At 43.4% G+C, this 24,874-nt stretch overlaps 1 protein-coding gene across 1 annotated transcript in view; it reads left to right on the top strand.

Moving 5' to 3' along the window:
• The window catches only part of CALCR (calcitonin receptor), a 317,310-nt gene that overhangs the window by 123,593 nt on the left and 168,843 nt on the right, over positions 1–24,874 (top strand). Inside the window, exon 2 of the mRNA XM_044295639.1 lies at positions 18,986–19,069. Coding sequence (XP_044151574.1) covers positions 18,986–19,069 — 84 coding nt within the window. The remainder of the gene's footprint in view (positions 1–18,985; positions 19,070–24,874) is intronic.

Here is a 24,874-nt window from a genome sequence, read left to right as displayed (position 1 = left end):
CACTTATGGGGGATCTGTGGGTGACACTTATGGGGGATCTGTGGGTGACACTTATGGGGGATCTGTGGGTGGCTCTTATTGGGCTCTCTGGATGGCACTGTTATCAGGATCTGTATATGACAGTTATGGGGGGGGGGATCTGTGGATGACACATATATAGCATCTTAGGCTATGTGTCATCCACAGATCCCCTCCATAAGTGTCTCTGTAGTGAATAACCTTCAATACAGGGGCTGGGGGCCGGCATCTGCTTTTATAATGACAGTGCTATTTTCCCCCCACTTTTGGGGGGGGGGAAAGTGCGTCTTATACGGCGAAAAATATGGTAACTACTATACCACCACCTTCTATGTACAAGAATATATACAACTACAATAATACTGCTCTTATGTACTGTTCAAGAATATAACTACTATAAAACTGATGCTGTGTACAAGGATATAACTACTATAATACTGCCTCCTATGTACAAGAATATAACTACTATAATACTGCCTCCTATGTACAAGAATATAGCTACTATAATACTGCCTCCTATGTACAAGGATATAACTACTATAATACTGCCTCCTATGTACAAGAATATAACTACTATAATACTTTCTCCTATGTACAATAATATAACTACTATAATACTGCTCCTATGTACAAGAATATAACTACTATAATACTGTCTCCTATGTACAGGAATATAACTACTATACTACTGCTTCCTATGTAAAAGAATATAACTACCATAATACTGATCCTATGTACAAAAATATAACTACTATAATACTACCTCCTATGTACAAGAATATAACTACTATAATACTGCTCCTATGTACAAGAATATAACTACTATAATACTACCTCCTATGTACAAGAATATAACTACTATAATACTGCTCCTATGTACAAGAATATAACTACTATAATACTGCCTTCTATGTACAAGAATATAACTACTATAATACTGCTCCTATGTACAAGAATATAACTACTATAATACTGCCTCCTATGTACAAGAATATAACTACTATAATACTGCCCCTATGTAAAAGAATATAACTACTATAATACTGCTCCTATGTACAAGAATATAACTACTATAATACTGCCTCCTATGTACAAGAATATAACTACTATAATACTGCCTCCTATGTACAAGAATATAACTACTATAATACTGCTCCTATGTACAAGAATATAACTACTATAATACTGCTCCTATGTACAAGAATATAACTACTATAATACTGCTCCTATGTACAAGAATATAACTACTATAATACTGCTCCTGTGTACAAGAATATAACTACTATAATACTGCCTCCTATGTACAAGGATATAACTACTATAATACTGCTCCTATGTACAAGAATATAACTACTATAATACTGCTCCTATGTACAAGAATATAACTACTATAATACTGCTCCTATGTACAAGAATATAACTACTATAATACTGCTTCTATGTACAAGAATATAACTACTATAATACTGCTCTTATGTACAAGAATATAGCAACCATAATACTGTCTCCTATGTACAGGAATATAACTACTATAATATTGCCCCTATGTACAAGAATATAATAATAATAATAATAATAATAATAATAATAATACCACAACATAATAATGCCTACCTGGTTTTGAAAGGCTGTAAAAGAGTTAAATACATCTTCATCTTGACCTTTGTTTCTCTGAAAAACCTCTTGGCTACTTCTTAAATAAAAATAAATGGCATTGTTAATAAAGTTGAGCACAAATTTATAACCATTATTTTTTGGCAAGGATGCGGAAAATTACAAATGCCTGAATTGTTTCAGTGAAACTCCATATTAGTTTGCAATTTTCAGTACACTGGTGATTTCATAATAGAGAACCTATAACATATCTTACAGATATCATAGGAGAACAATGTCTATTGTATGGACTGTGGTGATGAGTGGTGTCTATCATCTATCTTTCCATCTCATATATATCTATCTCATATTATCTTTCTATCTATTAGATTTTTTTCTGTTGAAAATAAATATACTGTTTGATCAAGCCACATTTGCTGTCAAGACTGGCCGTCGGGATTTACTTTGCTGACACATTTATTTTCTGGCAAAGTTATTGTTTCCATGGATGTTCTATGATTTAATAGAATAAATTGAATGCAGATCTTTTTATAATTTAATTTGATTTACAGGCGAGAAAGCATGCAGCACATGTTTTCATTTTGTTAGATTTGAACACGTTTAACAAGTGGCGTATGAATCAAACCAGGGAGGATATGTCTCTATCATGAAAAAATATATATATATTATAAAAAAAATATATAGAGAAAATATAAAAATGTACCCAATTAAAATCAACGAGATGGTGTTGTGTTTTCCTGTCCACCTCAGTATTGATTGCAGAGGTGTCTCTATGGCTGGGGAGGACAGGAACCCATCCCATCAAATATCCATACTATTAATTCCAGAGGAAGAAGCTATTAATATTCTTCTTATCTAGCCAATGTATACACCAGAAGGTCCTTTTTTTAAAGAAAAGTCGAACAGAAAAATGATATTGCGTATTCCTGTCCACCTCAGTGTAGGCGGCATATGTTGTAGGTGTATCTCATTAGCTGAGAAGGACAGGAACCCACCACATCAGATGTCCACATTGTTTGTTAAATCCAGAAGAGAAAGCTATTATTACTCCTTATTACAGTATTTCTATCTTATGCAATAAATATATATACCAAAAGTGTCCAGTAATGTTATTACTTCTTGATTCTATTTGTGTTTCTAATCGATGATCATGATTTTATGTTTCGAAGCGACAAGCTCTTTTTTCAGTGGCTCCACTGAAGCCACTGAAGAAGAAGCTTGTTGCTCCGAAACGCGTTTGGTACTGCTGGTATTACTGCATTCCAGAGAGACCCCCGGCATAACTGTGATGTGCCACCAGATAAAGCAGCATGACCTCTGAACCCTTGCAAACATGCAAAGTTTACAGTGCTTTATATCGGAGATCAGACGTTGAACACACCATGTAAACATTCACAGTGCAGGTGGAAAAAGTATGTGAACCCCTAGACTAATGACATCTCCAAGAGCTAATTGGAGTGAGGTGTCAGCCAACTGGAGTCCAATCAATGAGATAAGATTAGAGGTGTTGGTTACAGCTGCCCTGCCCTATAAAAAACACACACCAGTTCTGGGTTTACTTTTCACAAGAAGCATTGCCTGATGTGAATGATGCCTCGCACAAAAGAGCTCTCAGAAGACCTACGATTAAGAATTGTTGACTTGCATAAAGCTGGAAAGGGTTATAAAAGTGTCTTCAAAAGCCTTGCTGTTCATCAGTCCACGGTAAGACAAATTGTCTATAAATGGAGAAAGTTCAGCACTGCTGCTCCTCTCCCTAGGAGCGGCCGTCCTGTAAAGATGACTGCAAGAGCACAGCGCAGACTGCTCAATGAGGTGAAGAAGAATCCTAGAGTGTCAGCTAAAGACTTACAAAAGTCTCTGGCATATGCTAACATCCCTGTTAGTGAATCTGCGATACGTAAAAGACTAAACAAGAATGGATTTCATGGGAGGATACCACAGAGGAAGCCACTGCTGTCCGAAAAAAAACATTGCTGCACATTTACAGTTTGCACAAGAGCACCTGGATGTTCCACAGCAGTACTGGCAAAATATTCTGTGGACAGAGGAAACCAAAGTTGAGTTGTTTGGAAGAAACACACAACACTATGTGTGGAGAAAAAGAGGCACAGCACACCAACCTCAAAACCTCATCCCAACTGTGAAGTATGGTGGTGGGAGCATCATGGTTTGGGGTTGCTTTGCTGCGTCAGGGCCTGGATGGATTGCTATCATCGAAGGAAAAATGAATTCCCAAGTTTATCAAGACATTTTGCAGGATAACTTAAGGCCATCTGTCCACCAGCTAAAGCTCAACAGAAGATGGGTGTTGCAACAGGACAACGACCCAAAGCATAGAAGTAAATCAACAACAGAATGGCTTAAACAGAAGAAAATATGCCTTCTGGAGTGGCCCAGTCAGAGTCCTAACCTCAACCCGATTGAGATGCTGTAACATGACCTCAAGAAAGCGATTCACACCAGACATCCCAAGAATATTGCTGAACTGAAACAGTTCTGTAAAGAGGAATGGTCGAGAATTACTCCTGACCGTTGTGCACGTCTGATCTGCAACTACAGGAAACGTTTGGTGGAAGTTATTGCTGCCAAAGGAGGTTCAACCAGTTATTAAATCCAAAGGTTCTCATACTTTTTTCACCTGCACTGTGAATGTTTACATGCTGCGTTCAATAAAAACATGGTAACATTTAATTCTTTGTGTGTTATTAGTATAAGCCGACTGTGATTGTCTATTGTTGTGACTTAGATGAGATCCCATTTTATGACCAATTTGTGCAGAAATCCATATCATTCCAAAGGGTTCACATACTTTTCCTTGCAACTGTAAAGGGTATAGCAGCAAAAACAGATTGGACTGCGATCCATACCACGATCGACATTAAATAGGAATATATTATGCAGGCAGTGTGAATGAATATTGATTAATTATATCCGGCTCAAGAGATTTAGCTATTATATATACAGATTTATGAATACAATTGGACCCCTGGACTTTTATTTTTGATCACAGACATTGATTTTCTTATTAGTAATCATGTGTATTGATTCATAAACATTTTTAGCTTTAAAATCATGATCATCGATTAGAAACACAAAAGCAATCATGAAGTAATAACATTACTGGGTGATATTGATAATCATTGAATATTGATTTTCCTTCAAAAAGGACACTTTTTGGTATATATATTTATTGCATAATATAGAAATAATGAGTAATAATAGCTTTCTCTTCTGGATTTAACAAACAATGTGGACATCTGATGTGGTGGGTTCCTGTCCTTCTCGGATAATGAGATACACCTACAACATATGCCGCCTACACTGTGGTGGACAGGAATACGCAATATCATTTTTCTGTGCGACTCTCCTTTGAAAAAAGGACCTTCTGGTGCATCCATTGGCTAGATAAGAAGAATAGATGTTGTTAATAATATCATCCATCCCGTGGTGGGCTATGTACCATTAACTGTCATTGACCACATCAATGCCCTATACCACCATGGAGGTTATTAATGATCCCTTCATAACACTAAATAACCAATGAGAGTCAATGGGTTAATGGTAACATTTCTGGTTGTCTACTGTAGTGTAAATGGTTAATCATAACCTCCCTGGTGGTATAAGGGCCCGATGAAGACAGTGGAAACGCGTAGCAGGTCTAGTTTTTTTATTTATTTCATTGATCAGTTTAATAAACACCTTTTATTAGAAGCTCCTTGTGTAGCGCACAATTCTTCTCGGTGTCCGTCTGGTGACTTCTCTTCCCTGGTGGTATAGGGCATTGATGTGGTTAATGATCCCTGGTGGGCTATGTAGCACTAACTGTCATTAACCACATCAATGCCCTATACCACCAGGGAGGTTATCAATGACCCCTTCGCAACATCAAACAACAAGAGGGGCGAACATCCCTGGTAGTCTAGTGTGGTTGAAAGGTTAAATGATAACACCCCTGGTGGTATAGGGAATTGATGTGGTAATGATAACATCCCTGGTAGTCTAGTGTGGTGGAAGGGGGAAACAATAACTTTCTTGGTAGTATAGAAAAAAGGTGGGCTAAGGAGACTATTTTTTAAAACGCTCCCTAGCTAGAATGGGCCCCTTCCATTACCCGGGCCCCCTCCATCACCTGTGCCCCCTTAATCTGACGTAAGGACCTCTGTAGGAAACCTGAGGGTTGTGATGGCAAAGTGCATTATGGGTCCATGGTAAGTTTTATAGCTGAACACAATAAAAATTATTAGGCATTAACCCTGGACATATTGGGAGTTGTAGTGGAAGGGGATTTCCAAGAAAATACATTTTTGCAAATAAAAATGGGGCAGAATGGGCAAAAAAGAACAATCCATCTCTGCTACCGTTCCGACTCTACTTCTGTTACTGAAACTCTCCACTTCCTGTTTCTGGGCTCGACACGAGGAAATGGCTTGGATTTCTCGCTCAGCCAATTTTACACTGTTTTAGTCGCTAATGACTAATGACTCAAATTGAAATATCCCCTGTCCCATAGCTGGACGGTTTTAATTAAATTGCCGCCCTTTGTGTGGATAATTCACTGCTTAGCTAAGAGATCTGCCCATTTGTCATTACACTCAAACCGTGATAAAATGTTTCACTTAATAGCGGCATTTATTTCCAAGCTGTTTACTAAATTAATGGCAACGAAGGCGGTGATTTAGCGTCTCGCTTCGTGCTGAGTAAATGCAAAAATTCTCCAACTATTTGTAAGATGATGAGTTAAAGTGTTCGTATAAGGCTAGAAAGCCATGGCTCGTTGTGTAGGCCTCAGAGCCACTCTTGTCTATGGGACGTCCCTGGTACTGCAGCCTGGTCCCATTCAAATGAATAGCTGCAATACCTGACACAGCCCAAAGACAAGAGTGGCGCTGTGTCCTGGAGAAAGCGACCATGTGTTTTCAATCTGATGGCACCCCTTTATGTCCTGCGCTAAGGGTGCAATGACAGGGAGCGGCGATTGCGCTGCCCCCCCCGTCATTGTACCCCTCAGATGCCGCGTTCATCACTGATTGTGGCATCTGAGAGTAATAACACAGTATACATTTTTTTATTTATTAATAAATTCATAATTACCTTCATCCATTTGATCGCAAAGAGCCGTCCTCCGTCATCTTGATTGAAGATCTAGCGCAAAATCTCACACGGTCCATGATGATGTCTTCACGTTGGCCGGCATGGTGACATCATATGTCACCGTGCGCAGGATTTCCGGTGAGATCTTCAATCAAGATGGTGGTGGCCGGCTCTTTGCGGTCAAACAGAAGAAGTAAGTATGATTGTTTTTATTTTGCAAATTGAGGTTTCGCTGAAATTCGGATCGAATTCCACTTCATTACACTAATCATGACCTTGTATAAACACAAATTTATCTCTTAAAGGCATTGTCCAGAACTAGAATAATGCTTTCTTCCACTCATGTCCATGGGGAACATCTGCATAAATTGAGATGCAATACCAAACATTAGCCACAGAGTGGGGCTGTTTCTGGAGAAATGCAGACTCTAATGCTCAATAACTTCCAGTAAATGAAATCTGGCATGAAATCTTTAAAGGGGTTGTTAATTCAATACTAATTCAGCATGAAAACAAGTTACTTTTGTAATTTACTTTCTGATACAAAAATGCTCCAGTTGTAGATATTCTCTTTGATATAATGGTGCACCCTAGTGTTTAATCTGTATAGTAAGGTGCAGGTCCACCTACTGGTGGTCGCACATGCTCAGTTCCATCCTTCAACTGCCACCAGCTGTATCTACTGTTAGAAGCTATGACAAATGCAGGGAGAAATGACATATCCCCTGAGCTGTGATCAGGAGAGAGCTGCAGCAGAAAGGACACACACCCTTGATAGAAAGAGAGCAGCAGCAGAAAGGGTTAGCACTCCAGCTCTTAACTCAAATTTCTTAACTCATGGTGTTATCTTGAGAAAAAAGCCATTGAAAAGCGATTGAAGGTGTTTGCTTAGATTAGATAATACAACTCAGAAATCTCAGAAAACAGGAGTGTTAACTCTACTCCATCCGTAAGAGCAGGAAGAAAGAAGAACAGTGTCTTCCCTTATGCAGCATTCAGTGAGCCAAGGGGTGTGATACAGGAACTTTTCTTCATGTCATCACCCCTCTTCCCAATCAGAGAAAATACAGTGGGGAAAATAAGTATTTGATACACTGGAGATTTTTCTAGTTTTCCCATCTACAAAAAAAGGAGAGGTCTGTATTTTTTTTGTAGACTGTGAAAGACAGAATCTAAAAAAAAATCCAGAAAAGCACACTGTATGATTTGTAAATAATGAATTTGCATCTTATTGCATGAAACAAATATTCGATGCAATAGAAAAACTAAACTTAATATTTGGTACAGAAGCCTTTGTTTGCAGTTACAGGGGTCAGGGGTTTCCTGTAGTTCTTGACCAGGTTTGCACACACTGCAGCAGGGATTGTGGCCTAATCCTTCATACAGATCTTCTCCAGATCGTTCAGGTTTTGGGGCTGTGACTTGGCTACATTGAGTTTCAGCTCCCTCCAAATATTTTCGATTGGGTTCAGGTCTGGAGACTGGCTAGGCCACTACAGAACCTTGATATGCTTCTTACAAAGCCACTCCTTGGTTATCCTGGCTGTGTGCTTTGGGTCATTGTCATGTTGGAAGATCCAGCCATGACCCATCTTCAATGCTCTTACTGGGGGAAGGAGGTTGTTGCCCAAAATCTCGCGATACATGGCCCCATCCATCCTCCCTTTAATATGGTGCAATTGTCCTGTTACCTTTGCAGAAAGGCATCCCCAAAATATAATGTTTCCAACCCCATGCTTCACGGTTGGGATGGTATTCTTGGTGTTCCTTCTTCTTCCTCCAAAGACAGCGAGTAGAGTTGATAGCAAAAAGTTCTATTTTAGTCTCATCTGACCACATGACCTTCTCCCTCTGGATCATCCGGATAGTCATTGGCGAACTTCAAATGGGCCTGGACATGTGCTGGCATGAGCAGAGGGACCTGGAAGGCCCTGCAGAATTTTAATCCATATATCCGTAGTGTGTTACTAATGGTAATGTCACGGCCACGGTTATGGTCGTGACTCCTTGGGAGCCGCATACAGTTGCCCGCGGTTGTGGTTGTTGTGTCAACCGCAGCTGAGGCATAATGTAGTTGGCCTCAGTGCGGTTGCCGCGGACAACAGCTATGTGTGCGGTTCCCGGGGAGTTGTGTGCGTGTGTGGATGCACTTTGTTTGGTATGTCTGGTGTGCACTTGTTGTTGATTGGTGCGCACGTACATCTTCCTTTCACTGTGGCTGCCCGTGGCAGCGTCTGGTATGTTGTACATGTGGTGGCAGTGTCCTGGCCTTCGGGCTGTCTTTCAGGACGGCTGCCACCCATGTCGTTGCCAGCGGCAACAGCCACAGTGTGATCTGTTGGACACTTCCCCTGTCTGTGTTTTAACTCCCTTCCCAGTGTGTGTGTGATGTCACTGGGTGTGTCCGACTGTGGGGTGTGGCTTCTTGGCCTATATAGCCTGAGTGTTAGCATGGCTCAGTGGGTTGCTTCAGCCATGCTTGCTGGAGCAGCCTCCTGTGACCTCCATCTTCCTTGCCAGTGAGAGCCACCCCTGTGGTCATAAAATTATAGTTGTTATGCCTATGTCTTTATGTGTGTGGTGTAGCATGTTGTTCTGTTGGGACCTTCTTATGTTTCTGTGCAGCATACGGTTCTGGATCCCTGTCTGTTTAGGGATCCAGTCAGCAAGGCTGTGGCAGGTTGGTGAACTTCTTGTTCGCCTGCCATTTCCGTATTGCTGTTTGTGTTCCCCTTTTCCCAACAGCTTGGCCATTGAGGCTCCTGCTCCTCCGTGCCAAGGAGGAGTAGGTCGTCTTACCCAGCTCCTAGCTCAGGGATCTGCGGAGGGTAAGTTAGGGGCTCCGAGGTTCCTGCGCATGGGTCCTCCTACCTTAAAGGTCGGCCCATGCAGGTTAGGAGTTAGGGTCAGGGTAGGGATGCGTGAGGAGGTGACCTGCTCCCTATCCTGTTCTCATGGCCGAGTAGCCACTACACCACCTGGCATCTCACGGCTGAGGGTTTCCCCCATCCTCAGCCGTGACAGGTAATCTTTGAGACTGTGGCCCCAGCTCTCTTTAGGTCATTAAACAGGTCCTCCTGTTTAGTTCTGGGCTGATTCCTGACCTTTCTCAGAATCATCCTTATCCCAGGAGGCGAGATCTTGCATGGAGCCCCAGACCGAGGAAGATTCACAGTCATCTTGTGTTTCTTCCATTTTCTAATAATTGCGCCAACAGTTGTTGCCTTCTCCCCAAGCTGCTTGCCTATTGTCCTGTAGCCCATCCCAGCCTTGTGCAGGTCTACCATTGTGTCCCTGGTGTCCTTAGACAGCTCTTTGGTCTTGGCCATGGAAGAGAGGTTGGAGTGTAATTGATTGAGTGTGTCGACAGGTGTCTTTTATACAAGTAACGAGTTCAAACAGGTGCAATTAATACAGGTAATGAGTGCAGAGGTTTGGATGCTTCTTAAAGAAAAACTAACAGGTCTGTGAGAGCCAGAGTTCCTGCTGGTTGGTAGGTGATCAAATACTCATTTCATGCAATAAAATACAAATTAATTATTTACAAATCATAAAATGTGATTTTCTGGTGTTTTTTTTTTTTTAATATTCAGTCTCTTTGTAGATGGGAGAACATGCAAAATCACCAGTGTATCAAATACTTACATCAGATGTCACATTTCAGGGGTGCTTTTTTTTGAATTTTTAATGAACGAGTGAAACTACGAGTATATTTACATCATGGAGACTTAGGTTCTCTTTAATTTGGATGACTGTGTGGAGCTAGTTGTAGACATGAATGAACGGTGCACATCTTGAACTTTTATTTTTCGGAGGCGTGGTACATCTCAGCCTCTGCTTGGGTCAGACTTTTAGCTTCAGTTTTGATTAAATTTTTTCCTACATTTCTTACAAATCTTTACATTTTGAAATTAAATTGCATGAAGGTGCATGTGAGTGTAAAAGTGTCTCCTGGGGTATAATCTGATTTTTATTGTATAAATATGTAATAGTGTGAAATTTGTAGCAGCAAAATCGTTAAACCGCCTCCATTGCTTATTCCGCTTCATTATTTATCTCATTCACATGTGACTGCCATATAGTATAGGTAAGCTCTAGAATACATGGGGGAAAATGGTGTATTCCGGGAATTCAGATGTGTTCTTTTAGCTACTGGTGTGCTGTGCCTGAACATATTTTAACATCTTCTTGGAGGGCAGCAGATTGATACCGCCGAGGTTTAGTTACAGCGGCATTAAGGCGGCTTGCTGTTAAATCTGCTAACTCATTAGAATAAATTCCAATTTGCATGCTAAGAGCTGCTCCCATCAATGTTTTCAAGCTTTGCCCAAATTTGAATATCATAAAGTTTTGGTTTTCTGATGATATATTATTCACTAACGGAATATCACTCGGGAATAATGGCTTTCAAATCCCTTCCAAAGAAAAAAAATGTGTCTCTAATTTATATGGATGCTCTATAAATCCATGGGAAGTCTTTGTAAAGCACCAGTTCGATCAGTTATGGCCAACTAGCAGATCAGCATTTCCTGGAAGACCACACAGTGGTTGCTATAGCGGATGTAGAGGTAGCTGCCGCACCTGGGTCATGGTGGCTGAGAGACCCAAAGGCCCCATTGTAGCGAGATGGCCCAGTTACAGATTTTGCGTTGGGGGCACTAGCTTCATACATATTTGGCGACTGCAGTACCCCAGTGCATTGTGGTATCTGCAATGGCTTTTTACTGTTGTAATGTCTTGCAATGTCAATGCAATGCACCTTACATCCAGTATGTCCAAGCAGCAGCTAGGTGTGGCCAAAACTAACTCTCCTGGCCCTGCCCTCTCTGAAGCTCAGTGAGTAGGCCGGCCCCATCTCCTAGTTCCAAAAGATTTCAGCCAGAGTAGCTGTAGATAAGGAGGAGTAGGGGAGCAGACTTCATGTGCTCCTCTCCCTCAGACTCCAGCTGCAAGCCCTGGAGCCTCCAGCACCTTTACAAGCTCCTAGAGTTGAAAGCAAGAAAGAACTAGAGGGGGAAGATTTGTATGGCTACAGCAAGAGAGAGAGAGAGAGAGAGAGCAAGGTAACATTGCTTAAAATGTTCCAGACCCTGCTGCTGCAAAGGGGAAACAAGTTAAGACATCCTATGCACCCCAGAATAGTGGACACTACAATCAAAGTTGCCAGAATAGAGCTATTAGCCAGAGAACCCTAGAGCAGATATTTTAGCCAGAGTAATCTGAGTACCAATGGCATATTTAACTGCTTGGGACATCTGGGAGGACTTTGCACTGTGTAAAGAGATTTACTGGATGTACATACTTCAACTTATATCCTGTATACAGTAAAAAGAGACTTTGTTAAGTTCAAGCTGGCCTGGCTTTTCCCTTAACACCACATGTTTTCCATCGCATTTCCATCACATGCTCTGCCTAGCACCCACATGGACATTAACACTAAAGATGAGCGAATTTCTAAAAAATTCGATTCGGCCAGTTTGCAGAATTTTTCGAAAAGATTTGATTTGATCTAAATAATTTTGCGGCGAATCACGTTAAAAACAGCTATTTCCCGGCTGCAGACAGCCTGTATAGTGGTGTAGAACACTGTGTCTTGCAGTAACATGCATAGGGAGTCTGCTGTGGTAGTAAAATAATACTGTGAGTTAATATGACACGCAGATGGCAGGCGTCACTCATAGAATCACTGCACACTTCCCTTATTTGGGCAGTTACGGGCCAAAACTGACCAAATAAAACAGGTCGATGTTAGCCAGGTATAAAGAACCGTGCAGAGGCCCAAGATCCTACTTAGCGTGAAAAAGCTGATTCGTCAGCTGATTCCAGATAGATGTCTACAGAACCTGTTCTATTAAACGCTTATACAAGTAGAGCCCCCCACACATACAGAGTGGAGAGGGTGTCAGCAGTAAGTTTGTGTTGAAATCACTGATTATTTTGCCCTTCCTCTGATTCGTCAGAACAATAACCCCCCAAAAATGGGTCTGTTGAGCATCCGCCTTCACTTGGTCAGCATTTGGTCAGTAATCCATCAGTTTTGCTAAAGCCAAAAAAAAAAAAAGAAGTGGATCCAAAACAGAGATGGAATATTTGCATGTCTTCTGTGTTTTGTACCTACTCCTTCTTTTGGCTACCAAATCATAAGCCAATTCTGATGGGACCATACAGGCCTTGCAGCTGCTACACAAACAGCGTATGTTGTGTGTCTCATTTTCCCTTCCTTCTGACAGATCAGAAGAAGGGTCAAATAAATGATGATGTCAACCAGGCCAAAAAAGCCTAAATAGTGGCCCAGCCATGGAGTGGGGGAAGGTAGGAGAACAGCTTGAGAAGTCCACAGAGTGGCCCATTTACATAGTGTTGATGTAGCAGCATGAGGAGACCACAGAGTGGCCCAGTGACATAGTGGGGAGGTGGCAACAGCATGAGTAGACCACAGAGTGGACCATTTACATAGTATTGAGGTGGCAGCAGCATGAGGAAGCCACAGAGTGGCCCAGTGACATAGTGTTGAGTTAGCAGCAGCATGAGGAGGCCACAGACTGACAAGGTGACATAGTGTGGAGGTGGCAGAAGCAGCAGCATGAGGAGGCCACAGAGTGGCCCAGTGACATAGTGTTGAGTTAGCAGCAGCATGAGGAGACCACAGAGTGGCAAGGTGACATGGTGTGGAGGTGGCAGCAGCAGCATGAGGAGGCCACAGAGTGGCAAGGTGACAGTGTGAAGGTGGCAGCAGCATGAGGAAGCCAGAGTGGCAAGGTGACATAGTGTGGAGGTGGCAGCAGCATGAGGAGGCCACAGAGTGGCAAGGTGACATAGTGTGGAGGTGGCAGCAGCAGCATGAGGAGGCCACAGAGTGGCAAGGTGACAGTGTGAAGGTGGCAGCAGCATGAGGAAGCCAGAGTGGCAAGGTGACATAGTGTGGAGGTGGCAGCAGCATGAGGAGGCCACAGACTGGCCTAGTGACATAGTGTTGATTTTGCAGCAGCATGAGGAGGCCACAGAGTTGCAAGGTGACATAGTGTGGAGGTGGCAGTAGCAGCATCAGCATGAGGAGGCCACAGAGTGGCCCAGTGACATAGTGTTGATTTAGTAGCAGCATGAGGAGACCACAGATTGACAAGGTGACATAGTGTGGAGGTGGCAGCAGCATGAGGAGGCCACAGAGTGGCAAGGTGACATAGTGTGGCGGTAGCAGTATCAGCATGAGGAGGCCACAAAGTGGCCCAGGGAAATGGTGTTGAGATTGCATCAGCATGAGGAGGCCACAGAGTGGCCCAGTGACATAGTGTTGATTTAGTAGCAGCATGAGGAGACCACAGAGTAACAAGGTGACATAGTGTGGAGGTGGCAGCAGCAGCATGAGGAGGCCACAGAGTGGCAAGGTGACATAGTGTTGAGTTAGCAGCAGCATGAGGAGCCCACAGAGTGGCAACGTGACATTGTGTGGAGGTGGCAGCAACAGCAGCATGAGGAGGCCACAGAGTGGCACAATGACAGAGTGTGGAGGTGGTAGCAGCAGCATGAGGAGACCTGAGTGGTGAGGTGGCAGCAGCATCAGGAGACCACAGTGTGACCGGGTGACGGAGTGGGGAGGTGGGTGGCAATAACAGTACCCGCTGACGATGGTGGGTGTAAAAAGCAGCACTTGGCATCAGATGTGTGGCATCAGGCGGGTGGCAGCATCAGAATAGTAACTGAGGCAGGTAGCCAGAAGAAACCGGTCTCTTTTGTCAAGGTTTGGGTGAGGCAGCATGGATGATCTAATCTGATGCATCAGACAATGGTGGGTGGAAATTCTGGCTGATCCACACCTAAATCATCTTGACAAAGGTCAGTCTTGCCACATTTTGGGTGGAAAGGCGAGTTCTCCTTAGGGTAACTATGGCCCCCGCCACACTAAACACCCGCTCTGATGCCACACTACTGGCCGGGCAGGACAGCTTTTCCAGGGCAAACTCGGCCAGTTGCGGCTACAAATCCAGTTTGGCGGCCCAGTAGTCCAGTGGATCTTCAATCTGGGGTGGCAGGGTGCTGTCCAAGTATGCCACCAGCTGCTGCTTCAGGTTCTGCTCCAGGTCTAGCTGCTGCTGCTGCTGGTAAGTAGTTTCTTCACTAGGCGAGTTAAGAAAGCTGCTCATCATCAACTCTAGACTCAAGCTGCTGTTGATGGAGTTGGTACTGCTTCTACCCCCCCCCCCCCCCCAGCCACAGCAGCAATTGCAGTGGAACGAGAAAGCAGAGGCCCCCCCAATTAGACCTGCAAGAGGATGGAGAATAGCACATATAGGCAGCAGCCAATTGACTACATCGGATGTCTCTATAGTAGTTCAGTTTGTCCTCCCTCTTAGCAGGTGTAAAAAAGGCCCCCATTTTGGACCGGTAGCGAGGGTCCAACAAGGTGGAGAGGTCACCCCTCTGCCGAATAGTGACAATTCGGCTGTCACTACCCAAGCAAATGAGCATTCAGCGGGCCTTTTGCGCAAGTGACTCAGAGGGACTCCCTGCCTCCATCTCCACTGCATACTGCCACGGTTTGCCTGGGTGATCTGCCTTGTCTTCCTCATCTCCCTCTTGCTCCTATGGCTGCTCCTGCTCCTCCTCTCCTGTCACCTGTGTAGAAAAACCACCCATTTCCCTACACATTGCTTGTACTCCAGTGTCCTCCTCCTCTAGTTCAGCCCCCACACGTGAGATGTAGGTGCCGCGTCTCCAGTCCCCTGACCAGCCAGATGTACCAGCATCTGTTCCAGGATATGAAGCAGTGAAATGACGTTGTTTCACCCTGTAGTCCTGGCGACTGACAAATAACGTGACATCCTCAAAGGGCCTGGGCAAATGGCAGGTGTCACGTATGAGCTGCCACTGGCTGACATCGAAGTTACACAGGGGAGTACTCCTGTCCGCTTCGATCATCAAGAAATCGTTTATGGCGTTTCTCTGTTCGTATAGACGGTCCAACATATGGAGGGTGGAATTCCAACGGGTGGAAACAATGCATATCAGCCTATGTTGGGGGACCCCGTTCTGCCTCAGCAGCTCAAGGAGGGTGTGCTTGGTGGTGTACAAGTGGCTGAAGTGCGTGCAAAGTTTCCTGGCCATTTTTAGGATGTCTTGCAGATGGGTGGAAGACTTCAGAAACCACTTGACAACCAGATTGAACACGTATGCCATGCAGGTCGCATGGCTCAGCCCTCTTCGATGCAGCGCCGACACCATGTTCTTCCTGTTGTCGGTCACCATAGTTCCGATTTTGAGTTGTGGCGGAGAAAGCCAGGATTCGATTTCTTGCTGAAGGACACAGAGCAGGTTCTACCCTGTGTGACTCCGTTCACCCAGGCAAATGAGGTGTAGAACAGCGTGACACCGCCGTGCCCTGCACATTTGGTATGCTGGAGGAGCACTGTGAATTTGTCCCTGCACTGGATGCAAAGGACACAGTGGAGGATGAGAAGGCAGAGGCGGACATTGTCCCAGGACCAACGGCGTGAGAACGTGGAGGCGGAAGCAGCGTCACCTGGCCAAGTTGTTAGTGTGGCTGGGCAGGAACCACATTTACCCAGTGGGTCGTAAAGAACATATATTGTCCTTGATCGTAGTTACATCTCCACACATCGGCGCTGCCGTGCACTTTGGCAGACACCGACAGGCTCAAGGACTGGCACACCTTCTGTTCTACACATTTGTGCAGGACTAGTACAGCCTTTTTGGCAAAAAAAAAATGATGGCTTGGGATTCTCCACCTCGGCTCGGCACAAGCAATCAATTCTCTGAAAGGTGCAGAGTCCACTACTTGGAAAGGGAGGGACTGCAGCACCAGCAACTTGGCCAGGAGCACATTCAGCTTCTTATTGGGATTTTATGTGATAGACCAACACAAAATAACAAATATTTGTGAAGTGAAAAGAAAACGAACGGATTTCAAAATTTTTAATAAATAAAAATCTGAAAAATGGGGTGTGCATTTATCTTTAGCCCCCCCTTTACTCTGATACCCCTAAATAAAATCCAGTCTGACCAATTGCCTTCATAAGTCACTTAGTAAATAGAGCCCACCTGTTCTGTGAAGGCCTCAGAGGTTTGTGAACATTAGTGATCAAACAGCAATATGAAAACCAAGGAACACACCAGAGATAAAGTTGTGTAGGAAGTATAAAGCAGGGTTAGGTTATAAAAAAATATATCCCAGGCTCAGAACATCTCACAGAACACTGTTCAATCCGTCATCCAAAAATGGAAGGCACAATTGCAAATGTAAATTGACAGCCTAGGCAAGGAGAGAACTAATTAGAGAAGCAGTCAAGAGGCCCATGATCACCCTGGAGGAGCTGCAGAGGTTCACATCTCTGGTGGGAGAATCTGTCCACAGGACAACTAGTCGTGTGCTCCACAAATCTGGCTTTTATGGAAGAGTGGAAAGAAGAAAGGGGACACATCACATATATGGAATAAGGTGCTCTGGACAGAAAAAACAAACTTGAACTTTTGTGCAGTGGAAAACGATGTGTGCAGTGGAAAACTAATACTGCACATCACCATCACCCTCAACACTCCACACCACCGTGAAACATGGTGGCAGCAGCATGATGCTGTGGGAGGCTTTTCTTCAGCAGGGTCAGGGAAGCTGGTCGGAGTTGATGGGAAGATGGGAAGATGGATGGAGCTAAATACAGGGCAATCCTGGTAGAGGCTGAAAACGACTTGAGACCGGGGGGAGGTTCACCTTCCAGCAGGACAATGACCTAAACATCCAGCCAGAGCTACAATGGAAGGGTTTAGATTAAAGCAACTTCATGTGTTAGAATGGACCAGTCACAGTCCAGACCTAAATCCCATTGAGAATTTGTGGCAACCACAGACGCTCTCCATCCAATCTGACTGAGCTTGAGCTATTGTACAAAGAATAATGGGCAAAAAATTCAGCCTCTAGATGTGCAAAGCTGGTGGAGACATACAGTATCCCAAAAGACGTGTAGTTGTAATGGCAGCGAAATGTGGTCTTACAAAGTATTGACTCAGGGGGGCTGAATACAAGTGCACACCAAACTTTTCATATTTTTGTTTATATAAACATTTGAAAACCATGTATCATTTTCTTTTCACTTCACACATACTTGTTACTTTGTGTTGGTCTATTACATAAAATCACAATAAAATACATTTAAGTTTGTGGGTTTCACATGAAAAAATTTGTAAATGTTCAAGGGGTATGAATACTTTTTCAAGGCACTGTAAGGCTACTTTCACATTAGCGCTTTTTTGCAGATCCATCATAGATCTGAAAAAACGCTTCTGTTACAATAATACAACCGCATGCATCCGTCATGAACGGATCCGGGTGTATTATGTCTTCTATAGCCATGATGGATCCGTCATGAACACTATTCAAAGTCAATGGGGGACGGACCCGTTTTCTACTGTCAGAGAAAACTGATCCCTCCCAATTGACTTACATTGTGTGTCAGGACAGATCCGTTTGGCTCTGCTTCGTCAGGCGGACAGCAAAAGGCTGTAGGCAGCGTTTTGGTGTCCGCCTCCAGGGCAGAACGGTGACTGAACAGAGGCAAACTGATGCCTTCTGAGCGGATCCTTTTCCATTCAGAATGCATTAGGGCAAAACTGATCCATTATGGACCGCTTGTGAGAGCCCTGAACGGATCTCAGAAACGGAAACCCAAAACGCTAGTGGGAAAGTCGCCTTCGCCAACACCAGAACCTCAACCTCTGCCTGACCCTTGTATTGACGCTGAGCTGCCCGCTCTCACCTCAGGCCGTTACTTAGATTGCTCATACTCTGACCTCGGCTGTCCCTGGCTACGCTTTTGCCTGATCCCTTGGTGTTCTGCATCGGTGTTTCTTGACCCCCGTGGGTCAGCAGCCACTTAAACAGAGACCACACCAGGAAGTAGTGGCCTGGTGGTACCCCTGCAGCAAAGTCCAGATCCCTGTACCGGGGTTAGGGTGAAGACCAGGGGTTCTACTTAGATACACCCATGGATCCACATCCACTTTGTAATATTTGGGCACTGATTTGAGCACTATTTTGTGTGCTACAGATACTTACCGTAGGGTTTGTACAGTATATGATCCAATCTGTGTTGTCGGAGGTAATGTATAGGATTTAGCTGGGTTGAGACATTTACTGTAATTTTGGGGGAAATCTTTGGCAGATGATATGTTGTGCACAAAAATATAAAAACAATCAAAATTGATTTAAAAAAATCTTCATTAAATGTTATTTTTTTTTATTTTTTTACAGAAAACAATGAAATTTTCATTTCTTAAGGAAACGATGGAGGAAACAATGAATCACTGCTGCTTCTTATTAATCGTTCTCTTCATTGTAAGTATTACAAGAGTTTTTAAACATATGATCACTATAAATGTTTATTTGGTAAGACCAGTAGCCCAGAGCAGGCCATAGAAATGAGAAGACATATAGGGCTATACATGAGCTGCCAGATGAAGGGATTAAAAGAAAACAGAAAGTCACAGCTTGCAAACAGACTAATTTTCTTAACCCTTGCATCTCAGAAACATCAGAAAATTTTTAATAAAGACAAATAAAATTATTTTTAGCCCAAAATGAGTAAAATGCAATCATAAAAAATCCCCCCAAAGGTGTACATAGCCTGTAAACATAGAAATTAGGCAAAAAAAAAAATTCTAAATGTGGCTTGTCAAATTAACCCCTCCCATCACATTTCTTTCTCACAAGCCTCAGATTGGACCTGGCTGTTAGACAACTGACTGCCTCTTCCAATTGTCAGACTAAAATGGTACTGCAGCTCACCCACATCCACGTGAATGGGCTGAGATTTATTATCGAATGCAACCAGTGGCGTCCCTAGATTGTTTGGCACCCGGGGCGAGTCCTTACTCTGGCAACCCCCCCCCCCCCCCCCCCCACCAATACTTTACAAAAATTGTACCCCTCAAAGTAGTATTGCCCTCATTGTACAACCTTCACAGTAGTTTTATACAGATGTGTGCCCCCTCACAGTAGTTATGTCCACATTGTGCCCCCTTAAAGTACTTATCCCTTCATTGTGTCACCTTCACAGTAGTTATGCCTTCATTGTGCCCCCTTCACAGTAGTTATGCCCTCTCTGTGCCCATTTCACAGTAGTAATGCCCTCTTTCTGCCCCTTCACAGTAATAATACCCATTGTGCCCTCTTCACAGTAATAATCCCCATTGTGCCCCCTTTATAGTAATAATCTTCATTGTGCCCCCTTCACAGTAATAATCCTCATTGTGCCCCATTCATAGTAAATATCCCCATTGCACCTCCTTCACAGTAATAATGCCTCTTAATAGTATTAATGCCCATTGTACCCCTTAACAGTAATAATTCCCATTGTGCCCCCTTCACAGTAATAATGCCCTCTGTGCCCCTTCACAGTAGTAATGCCCTCTGTGCTAGCAATGCCCATTGTGCCCCCTTCACAGTTATGCCCTCTGTTCCCCCTTCATAGTAGTAATGCCCTCTGTGCACTGTGCCCCCTTCAGAGTAGAAATGCCCATTGTGCCCCTTTCATAGTAGAAATGCCCATTGTGCACCCTTCACATTAGCATTAGCAATGCCCTCTGTACCTCCAGAGTAGAAATGCCCATTGTGCCCCCTTCACATTAGCAATGCCCTCTGTACTCCTCCAGAGTAGAAATGCCCATTGTGCCCCCTCCATAGTAGAAATGCCCAGTGTGTCCCCTCCAGAGTAGATATGTCCATTGTGCCCCCTCCAGAGTAGAAATGCCCAGTGTGTCCCCTCCAGAGTAGATATGTCCATTGTGCCCGCTTCACATTTGCAATGCCCATTGTGCCCCCTCCAGAGTAGAAATGCCCATTGTGCCCCCTCTGTGTTAACCACTTCATTAATGGAGTGTTTATCCCCCCCTCCTAACAAGGCAAGTTTTTAGCAATGCTTCTATCTCACTGCAAATAACTGATTAATTTCTGAGCCAACCTACATGTATGTGATATTATTTTTCTCGGGACACCTTACACCTTTCTTTTGTGCCATTAGATGATGGATCTAATATTTTTTTAAAATATTTAAGGAAAAATTGTGAAAATTACGAAAAAACTTTTTCCCTTTCTTATCATTTTCTTTCTAACTATTACAAAAGGTTTAAAAACAAAACTATTCTGATACCATTCCTGTACGCTTGTACCCTGAAAATGGAGGCTATTTATGTAATGTATCTACTGTCTGGGCCCGCCACAAGACTTTCAAAAGCCTGGAGCGCATTTTGGATTTTGGCAGCCTATTTTTCTGTTGCTGGTTCTATAGCACCGTACTGCCAGAAAAATCTTGTACAGCTCCAAAACGCTACAAGCCCCTTCAAAGTAACCTTTTTTATGATATTCATCTTGGGGAAATTTGGACATTTTAAGGTTTTTTTAAAAATATTTTTTATTTATTTTATTTTTTATTTACTTTTTTTTAAGTGTTTTAACCCCTTTCTGCCACAGTCAAGGCAGGAAGAGGTTGATTCCCAGGCTGCAGGCTGACATTTCATTTTAAAGCCAGCGGGTGGTGCTTTTACCTAACAAAAAGCTCTCCCTGCCAGCTTTTAGATGTTACAATGTAATAGATACTAGCTGGATGCTACAAGCATCTATTAGTGCCTGACTGCTCCTGCTGGCCACGGCACACCTCCCTGTGACCGCAGCTGTCTAGAGACAGCGCGGTCACAGTGATCTGCGGCGGTATGGGCCGACGGCAGACCGCAATGTAACCCGATGCTTTTATACTTTGGGTTACAGATAAGAGCCTACTGGCGCAACGTAAAAAGTTGTGCGGCGGTAGGCAAGTGGTTAAAAAAAAAAAAACACAGTAACTATTAACTTTGGCCTGTTCCTGAAGCTCAGATCCAGCTCTCCCTCTGCAGGCACAGATAGCTCTGCAGCACTGTGTGGGCGGAGATTATGCAGATTTCCGTGCTGCTGGCTCCACCCACACAGGCTGGCAGCGCAATCTGTGTCTACAGGCTGAATGGTAGAGCGGGGAGAAGTCTTCCTGCTTCACTATTCTGTGCGCCGCCGGCCTGAAGGAGAGGAGGAGCGCGGGGAGCTGAGCGGTGAGTGACAGGACTGCAGCTCCCGGCGCTCCAGCAATGAGCGCTTCCATCTGTATTGATGGAAGCGCTCATTGCTTCTGGCACCCCCCTGAGAGCCGGCAGCCGCCACGCCTTCCCCATAGCACGCCACTGAATGCAACACATAGACAATGGTGCCGTTGTTTCTGGGAAACCAGACCCTTTTTCATCTCGCTGACAACCCACGTCCATATGTCTTATTAGGGTATATAGATGTCTTAGAAGGTAGTTCCAAGCCGGGGATTCCCCACTATGAGCCAGACTAGCGGAAGGCCTTATACACACACGACCGTATCCATTCTGCAAAATACACACACTGGCCGCGTGCATTCCACCTTTTTGCGCTAGTTATTTTTCTACGCAAAACAGACAAGAATAGGACATGTTCTATAATTTGCAAAATGTATGCAAGTATGCGGACAACGCACAGAAGACATCTGTGTGCTGTCTGCGTTTTTTGCAGACGCATACTAAGGAGTGGGTCGATGTGCGATCCGCAAAAAATGCAGATTGGACACGGTCCAAAACTATGGTTGTGTCCATGAGGCCCAAAGATGTTGGCCAACAGCTATCGCTTCTGAACCACACATGCATAGGTAGTGAATGGGGAGAAGGGAGAGCGTTAGAGCCAGATACCTCTGGCAGTGACTTGTCTCCCCGAGAAAAAAAAAAAAGGATTAAACAGTTAAAATCCAACTCGCCTGATCCATGTTTCCCCAAAGTCTGGAGGCCCCATGCACATTAGGTGGTCATAGTTCTAATGTATGTGACCAGCTTCAGCCTAACCTGCCCAAGTCATGATTCCATTCAAATCCCTGATAGATATGAGAATCTTCGTGTATCCCACCAAAAAAGTCAGGATGCCATTGAGACCATGCTAAATCAAAGGGGCTTGATTCTCAAAGTGGACCGGTCAACTACTGTTGAGAATCGAGGCCCCGTTAAATTGCATGACCCCAAGAGCATATCTGAAGCACCAATTGCTCGGGAATAGGGGGGGCCTAAGGGGAAAAAAAGCAATGCCAAAATACGTAGAGGATTCAGTAGGTCTTCTTTAATGTGACCATATCTTTTGTAGACACATTACGACCACAAAATACAGCTGGACCATAAGACTAGCAATCCAAGTGAACATCATAGTTGTACACAGTCGTACATAACATGGATAAGACTTAAGGACTATCTTACTGTCCAGGGTTTGATGGTCTGACTAAGGCCCATTTTCATTTTTTTATATAATGTCTCTCAGATCTCTCCAAAATCTCACAGATTGACGGTGTATGGTTTACAGTAGGTGTCCTATGAAGTCCTGTCGGTGTTGGATGACTGCTGTATCTATTGTCTATTGCTAAAACATATGGCAGAAGCATTGAAAAAAAAGTGGTGTGCCAATTTGTCTGCAGTCGTTCTGCTTTTTCAGAGGCCACATATTTCCATTTTCACCGTTTCCAAAATCTCTGTTTGCTGCCAGTGACTGGACACATTAGTATGCATTAGTGGGGAATAGTGAGCACAAGATAACACTCCCAGAGAATATGAGATAGATAGATAGATAGATAGATAGATAGATAGATAGATGCTGACGGATGATGGGAGTGATGTTCAGCTAAAGGGATATTCTAGTTTGTATTTTTTATTTTATTTACTTAAATCATACAATTTTATAATATACATGTATTTAAAATTCTGCATAAATACCTTTCCTCAATGTGTTGACCCCTATATGCAGTAGGGTGGCACAGCCCATGTATGAGTCCTCTGTAATGTATTCATGGCCTAACTGAAACATGGCATCAGTCATGTGACACCCTTAACATCATATAATCCCTGACATTCAGTAAGCATCAGTGCAGTCAGCACACAGGACACATTCATGTGATAAGGAAATAGGACTAGTGGTGGAATAATTATTTTATTGTGGCTATTACAGTAAGTACTGCACATCACTGTGTGTATGTACATGGCTGCCTGTCTGCAGGTGATTTGTAAAAATGGCCACCTGTCTCTAGGTGATGTTGTAAAATGGCTGCTTGTCTCCTGGTGGTGTTATGTTTTTAATAAAAAATTAGAGTATAGAACAGACAAACAAAACACACACAGATTTGTTTTTACACAGGCACAGACATGATGAGATATTGTTGCAGGTAGTAAAACTGTATATATATATATATGTATATATATATATATATACTGTATATTCACCTAGTAAAGGGTGGTACTTGTAAGGACCACATGACTGACGCCATGTTTAGTCTTATCCAGCTCTTCCATGGATGCATTCTACAGGACTAAACTGGGCCATACTATTTTTTTTCTTTAGGGGGAGGCTACTGTATGGATTAAAATGCATGAAAAATGTTAAATAGACGTATATTAAAAAGTTGTTCTGGGAATTTGTCACCAGAACAGGCATATTGAGCTATTCACATCTTCACACTGGCCACACTGCCAAGGTTCAGAAACTGGTTTTCTTGAATTACCTAATAAGTGTTTTTTTGTGTTAAAAATAAACTTGGAAAAAGTACTGTACATCACCAAGGTGCTAATGGTCAATGGGGCGTGTCACTATCTGAGCCAGGTCGCATAAGTGATGCTGGCAATCCAGCCCGCCATGCTGTTACAGTCTAACCCTTCTATCCTGCACATTAGCGCCTGGCCATGCTGTCTTCCGCAGGCACATAAACGCTCCTTCACAAGGCCAGGGGCTGATAGGTAATACAAGAAAACCAGTTTCTGAACCTTGACAGCATGACCAGTGTGACAGTGTGCATAGCTCAATATGCCTGTTCTGGTGACAGATTTCCTTTAAAACCAGAATACCTCTTTAAGAATAGGCATTCTGTTAAAAGAATTTTCGGTATCCACTCACCTTATTTATTATTATTTAGTAGAACGATTTTCGAATCGCTGGAGTTCAGCACTGTAAATTATGGAGCACTTTGAGAAGTCACTTAGGGAAAACATTTCAACTATTTCTGATTGTTGAGCAGCGGGACCTGATTTCTGCCTTACAAAATGAATACTTTTTGTGTTTTTGAATCAAATA

This window comes from Bufo gargarizans, chromosome 5, assembly GCF_014858855.1.
Source record: "Bufo gargarizans isolate SCDJY-AF-19 chromosome 5, ASM1485885v1, whole genome shotgun sequence".
Lineage (NCBI taxonomy): Eukaryota > Metazoa > Chordata > Amphibia > Anura > Bufonidae > Bufo > Bufo gargarizans.
The sequence above is the reverse complement of the archived record's forward strand: the minus strand, read 5'-3'. Positions and strand labels throughout refer to the sequence as shown.